Source organism: Lagenorhynchus albirostris, chromosome 13 (genome assembly GCF_949774975.1).
Source record: "Lagenorhynchus albirostris chromosome 13, mLagAlb1.1, whole genome shotgun sequence".
Classification (NCBI taxonomy): domain Eukaryota; kingdom Metazoa; phylum Chordata; class Mammalia; order Artiodactyla; family Delphinidae; genus Lagenorhynchus; species Lagenorhynchus albirostris.
The window spans coordinates 65,093,645-65,100,428 of record NC_083107.1 but is presented as its reverse complement, the minus strand read 5'-3'; the positions used below and the strand labels follow the sequence as shown (position 1 = coordinate 65,100,428).

Below are 6,784 nucleotides of genomic sequence, written 5' to 3'. Positions count from 1 at the left end.
AACATATGAGATAGGTACAATTATTAGCCCCATTTAGAGAGGAGAAAATTGAGTTCAGAGAAGTTAAGTAATTTGCCCCTAGTCACACAGCTAGGAACTGGAAGAGCCAGGATCTAAGTCCATGGGACCAGCTGCTGTGCTTCAGAGGAGCGTGTTGGCCAAAGAAAAAGGGGTGACCAGGTTCAAGGGAAGGCTTTTTTCTTTATGTCAGGGTAGGAGAAACCGGGACCCTGTTCCGTTAATGGGGAGGGGGTAGCAGAGGGGGACGCATCACTGCAGGAGCAAGAAGGGAGGAAGATGAAGGCGCAGGTGAGTGGTCAAGAATGAGGAGGGGGAGGGGAAAGAAGGGGAGGGGAAAGAGGAGGGAGCTCGTTCCTCAAGGCCCCAAACCCCTCCGCTAACCGAGGAGAAAGTTATTTTCAGTATGAGGCAAGGCAGGAAGTTGGGCCTGGGTGGAATGGAGCTCAGTCTCCTGGCTGTGGGGAGAGGCCTGGGGCATCGCCTCAAGCTCTGGACAGGTCTGCAGAATGGAATAAAAGGCCCAGCTGAGCTGGCTGCCCCCCCTGATCTTACACCTCAGTGCTGTAAATGAGGACAGCTTTGGAAAGAGCTTTGTCTCTCTGTTGACTCCTTTTAGCCCCTGGCTTTCAGCTCATATGGAGGAAGGGACCTATTCTTTCCTCCAACCTGGGGATGAATGAAGGCCCCCTGGTGAAGCCCCTGTGTCTTCTGGAGGGAACGGAGGTGCAGTGCACACTAACACCCCAAGACCTTGCCCGGCCATCACCAATGGCAGCCCTTTGCCCCAGCGCTGTGGCCAGCCCAGGGAGGGCTGAGCTCTTGGAAGCTGGAATTTCTCAGAAGGCCATCCAGTGAGCCTTTTGCAGGGGTGCTGAGGGCTCCTTGCTGTGCTGGGCGGTGAGTTATTGCAGCCTGTTAGCTTCAGCAGCAGGTGGAGGCGTCCTGGGCTGCGCTCCTTCCTGTGAGCGAAGCCAGGTAGTATCTACTGGCTCCAATGAATAAGGTAACCAGCCCTTTCATGGCACAGAGGATGCATCTCTCACCCAAGGTTTTTTTTTCCCCCTCCTTTCTTTCTTCATGATGTTTGTAATTTTGTTTTATTATTTCCCATTGGAAAGCTGTGAAATGAAAATGATGCAATCTACTGCTCGAGTCCTTTTCCAATAAGCCCTGAGGTCTGCTCTGTGACGGCTTCATTAAATTAGTCGGCTCCATGGCAAATGGAAAAGCGCTGGGAGCTTTGGATTTTGCTAATCCGAATTGGGCTGCCTGAGACCTTAGACCCCCAGGGAGCTCGAGCGGTTGGCTCTGCATGCTGGGGAGAAGAGGCTCCCGCCTACCGTGGGTGATGTACCAGAGGCCACCACCTGTGCACGGCTGCCAGACCTCCCATGCAACCCTTCGCCGTGCTGCTCTGCATGCCAGATGCTGCCCCAGGTGCTGTCACGTGCCAAGGGACCCGACAGGTCAGGGCACTGTCTCTCCAGGAGCACAGTGTGTGGGGTTGGGGAACGGAGGAGGCGTAACTGCGCTGCAGGTAAAGTATGATGGAGCACAGGTAGAAGGTGAGCCTCTCCTTGAAGGCTGGCCAGGACTCAGATCACCAGATGCCGGTGAATATGCCTGAGATCCCTGCAGGGGAGATGTGAGTGCTTCCCACTTACCCTCCCATCTCCATCCCCCGGAGTTTATGAGAACAGACTCTCCCTTGCCAGGCCCTATTGTAGTATTAAAGATTTCCATTACTGATAGTTCTTTCTAGTTAGTGCTTTCAGTATTAATCTCCGTCATTATGAGATAAAATATGCATGATCCCTAAATCTTTGTGTATTATAACGAGATTTCATTGTTATAAATTCGTCTTCTCAGTCCTCCATTTCTGCCTTTGCTATCTTTTTAAAACTCTAATGTCTGGTAGCTATAGCCAGGAGGTAATTAGGAAGTAGTACTAAAGAATCATGGGCTTATTCTCTCACTCACTCACAGAAATTTATTGAGGGTCTACGCTAAGACATGGTCCCAGAGCCAGTGGGAAAGACAGTGGTGACAGCTAATTATAGCACTAAGGAATTTTGGTCTGAGCTGACACAGGAAAGCCCCCTTCCACAAACACCTATAAATATTGGATAAAATTCAATAAAACAATTTGAAATCACAGCTGCATTTGAAAGGAAGGAAAGAGAAATTCCAGATTCCAAAGATGAGTGGGAATTCAAAGCCAGCATGGTGAATGAGAGCTGAAAGGGAGAGGAAGCCAGATATCCGTGCAATCAGGACTGGGGTTTCAACACCCCAGTGGAGGCAGATATGAAGACCACAGCTTCATGAGTGGCTGGGGCCAGAAATGGGACCCTACACTTAAGTGGGTGCTCAGAAGGGCTAAACAAACCCCACCTACCAGCTGGCATGGCAGCAGGACAACAATCTGGGTAGAGGAAAGATAATCTGCAAAGGATCAAAATCCAAGAGGGTGCCAAGCACAGATGTGGGGTCCAAATTCACTGAACTTTCCCAGTGTGGAAACTACAATTGGAAAAATCAGTGTACACACTGGTTTGAACTCAATGGAACCCAACAGAGGCAAACCTGAACCTTCCCTGAGGCATGCTTCCACAGCCCAGGCAATAACTCCTGCTGAAGATGAGCTCACACAGAGAAATTACACAGTACATAAGAAAAGAAACTGCCGAGAGAGTGAGTCTCAGCGTCAATGCGGCACCCAGCGTGGCCACTATGCTGACTCCAGAACTACTGAAAAACTCCCGTTTCTGCCCGTCCACTCAACACCGTCATCCGTCCCACTCTAACCCAGGTACTGGAGAGTGCCTGAAGCCCGTCTCTCTTCTTTCCAGTTCATAAATGTATACAACGCATGTATAAATTCCCTTTCGTTTAATTCACACACCACACCATTTAGAGACCTAGGAGCCCACATCGCTCACGTCTGTTCGCGCTAGCCAGAGGCAACCACCGGTGAGGCGTTTCTGCCACACCTGGCCACCTTCTCGCCTGGCAGTGTGATGAGACTGCTCCAGAGTGGTGACTCCCCAAGCTGGGTTTGGGGTCTCTATCTTGCTAGCCCATAAGATATGAAGAGAGTCGGTCCTTTTCTGCTTTCATATGCCGATGGCATTGACAAACTTTCACTTTCACCCACAATACTGCTGGCCTACACAGTGAGGCGTTCCAGGTTCCTGAACTCTGGCATTCAAACGGAACGATCAGAGTTGACCAAGGACTCTAATTCAGCACCCACTCAAAGACCTTACTGCCCGGCAAAGCTTGGCCACCCTTGCTTCGCTGCATAATTGCAGGACACAGGAATCTCAGACTGGGGCAGGTTGCCGTCCCACCCAGGTATCATCAGCTTTGCCTTGAATCGGCGGAGCTTTGGAACTGCTGCTATTCCTGCTTTTAAATCACAAATTACTCTTGCTTTGGCTCCATCACCATCAACTTACTGAAGAGAGGGTGTTTGGATAACCCTACACAGTTATAGGGATCCACATTGGCTTTTTTTTTTGCGGTACGCGGGCCTCTCACTGTTGTGGCCTCTCCCGTTGCGGAGCACGGGCTCCGGACGCGCAGGCTCAGCGGCCATGGCTCATGGGCCCAGCCGCTCCGCGGCATGTGGGATCTTCCCAGACCGGGGCACGAACCCGTGTCCCCTGCATCAGCAGGCGGACTCTCAACCACTGCGCCACCAGGGAAGCCCTGGCATCAGTTTTTAAGTTCTGCTTTCCACTAAGGAGGTCGTAAGATGCATACCCTGCAGCTCAAATGTGAACCTTTGGTGTCTCCATTAGCAAACTACCCCCCCACGTCCTTCACGGAGTCTTTGTTACTGTCCCAGCTTCTTTTACTAGTAAGAGGAAGGTCAGTGGGATCCCCGAGCCTTAGCTTTTCTGCCACATCTAAGCAGCTGAGATTAAAAAATAAAATGTTTGTCCCTCTGGGGCAGAGGCCTCCGTTCCTGTTTCCCCATTTCCATGGGTATTCAACAGAGAGCTATGGCCACCTACAGTCTGTGACTTTACAGGGGAGCAAACTAGGAGCAATGTCCCTTCCTCTTGGACAAGGAGTTGTGTTTCCAATCACACCTGGAGGAAAATATTCACTGAGAGCTTGATGTGCCTGACTCAGCGCTGGGGCTAAAGTAAGTCACGAGCCAGCTTTCCTGCCACCGGGGAACTCCCAGGCAGGCACAGCTACAGAGGGAGACAAGGACACGGATGGGGACAATACCAGCTCCTTTAGTTATTTCAGTGCAGAATCTGTTTCCCCTATTTAGGGGAGAGGGCGCTGGTGAAACTGTTCTTTCTTCTCTGCAAAACTGGTTTAAACCCGGTGGCCCTGTAGCTTGAGCAGCCAACAGAACATCTTCTTCTATAGGTGTCTTTATCACATGGCCTCCTCGCCTTTCCACAGTGGGGCGTAGCCAGCCCCACAGAACAGTCACATCGTAACTAAAGAAGGCAATAGGAGGATTGCATAAACAAATCCAGCCGACATGCTGGATCTGCACTCAGCCCTTCACTCTCCACGTCTGCAGTAGTCCACAGTCATGGAGTTTTAATGATGAGCTTGAACAACGGGCATCACGGAAGGCTTTCTGGATGAAGGGGAGACAGACACCCGTTCGGGGTATAAGATGGGAGATGGATTCCGAAGTGGATCCAAATGGCCCCCACCTCCTGGTACCAGCTCTCCTGTGTAATCCTCTCCCCTTGGGTGTGGCTGGGCCTAGTGGCTCACTTCTCTCAAATAGAATGTGGCAACAGCGATGGGCAGTAACTGGTGAGACGAGGCTGGAAAGGACTGTGACTTGCGTCTTGCTGGTACTCTTGCCTTCCTGGCCTGCTTGGCTGGTGGCTGGGTTAGAGAGGCCGACATGGCAAGGAACTGAGGGCAGCTTCTGGCCAACAGCGAAGGGCCACGTCCTACCCACAACCACTGCCACACCTTGACTGCAAGCTTTCAAGTCACCCTGAAGCAGGGGACCCAGGGAGACTACGCCCCATAGAAACTGTGCGGCCAGAGGTGTGTGTTGCTTTAAGCTGCTAAGTTTTGGGGTCATTTGTTTCTCGGCAATAGATAGCTAAAACCATTACTAATTAGCACGTGGTGAACTTACCTCGGCTGAGAACGTAGAGGCAATTCCGGGAACTTTTAAACAACATGGGTCGGTTCTTTTCTTAAAGCCTAGTTACTAAGAATGCACAACCACCATACCCAATTCCCAGAACACACTGGGGATTTGTTAGAGGAAGAAACTCCCACACCGATGGCCACAGACTCTAAAGCCATCAGGGCCCACAGAGACGCCTAGAGCAGTGATTCCAACCAGGGAGGAGCCTGGACCCTGCCCTGGACCTACTGCAGTGGGATCCCCACAGGTAGACCCTAGAGCTGCTGAATTGATGCAGTTTCCCCAGATGAGACTGTGTATCCCTAGGTAGGAAACACCGCTGTCCTTCGCCTCCCCCACTTGATGTAACAGGAGATGAAGGGCCAGAGAAGTTACGTGTCTTCTCCAGGTGGCACTGCCTGCCAGCGGCAGCTCAGGATCAGAGGGCAGGTTTCCCATCTCTCCGTCCTCTTTTTCCACCCCCAACAAGGCCCCACCACCTGCCCACCCCGACTCAAAGGAGAACTCAGCCTAGCTCTGAGCTAACCCAAGTGGAAACAAAGGAGGAGAGACACAGACAGAACTTCCACGGTTCCTTTATTTGTTTTGAAAAGCACCTCCGCCCTTCGTCTCTCAGTCGAGTCCTGGCCTAGTGACGACGAAGGCTGCTCTCTCTGGCCTCTTTCGTTAAGACAGGGAACCACATCAACACTTCCCATCGGATCTCTGCCTCCAGGTACCGTGCAGGGGCAGACCCAGCCAGGACTGGAACTTAACGGCCTTGAGAACACGGGGATCTGTCTGTCTCTGAGTTGCTCTTTGCTTGGAGTCTCTTCCTGCATCCTCCCTGACAGCCGTTCCTGTCCTGGGGGGGGCTCTGCCTTCGCCTCCCCATTCAGGGCTTCTGCAGTAGTTCGGGGCTGCCTGCAGCCTGGTTTCCAGTCCGATTCTCATCCGGGGAAGCACCACTCCACGGCCCCCGCCGGTTCCGACACGGATCTTCAAGAGCTCACCAGGTCCCAGTGCTGGCTCATAAGTGAGGACTCACACGGATTGACAACGATCTCCCTGCCGTTCTCAGTGCCATCGCCAAACATGTCTGTGTCTAGGCAGAGGTGGGATGCCACATGCTCGATGCGGGAACCAGTCTTGGTCCATTGCTGGGAAGATGGAGAGGGGAGAGGATGAACCAGAATTCTCTGGCTAAGGTCCTGGGTCCTAGCAATAGTATTGGGAGTTCCAGCGTAATCAGAAATGTTGACACCACATGGCTAGGGTCATCCAGAGACTTGACTTCATGGTCTCATGGAGGAAGAAAACTGCAACTAATTGCCTTGCCAGGTATTGTTGTTAGTTTTCTTTTTTTTTTTTTTTTTATCAGATTAAAAAAAGTAAAAGCGAAATCAATATGTTTGCTAGGAAAACTCATTAGAAGGCAATAACTTTCCAAGCCATAGGCCAGAAAATGTGAAGCGAGTTAGTCACAGGAGCAGCTAAAGAAATGATCCACGCTCAGTATCTGCACCATCATGAAGAAGTGGGTGAGAATGAGGAGGCGGGGATGGTGAGGCAGCAGCGGGGAGGGGCTCCTGGGCAGCACCTGAAGCCGAACCTCTGCTCCTCCAAAGTGCTTCA

The 6,784-nt window shown here is 51.7% G+C and overlaps 1 protein-coding gene across 1 annotated transcript in view; it reads right to left on the bottom strand.

The window, feature by feature from the left end:
- Positions 1-5,729: 5,729 nt before the first annotated feature.
- The window catches only part of GALNT14 (polypeptide N-acetylgalactosaminyltransferase 14), a 224,251-nt gene continuing 223,196 nt past the window's right edge, over positions 5,730-6,784 (bottom strand). The window contains exon 15 of the mRNA XM_060168701.1: positions 5,730-6,309. Coding sequence (XP_060024684.1) covers positions 6,151-6,309 — 159 coding nt within the window. The 3' untranslated portion in view covers positions 5,730-6,150. The remainder of the gene's footprint in view (positions 6,310-6,784) is intronic.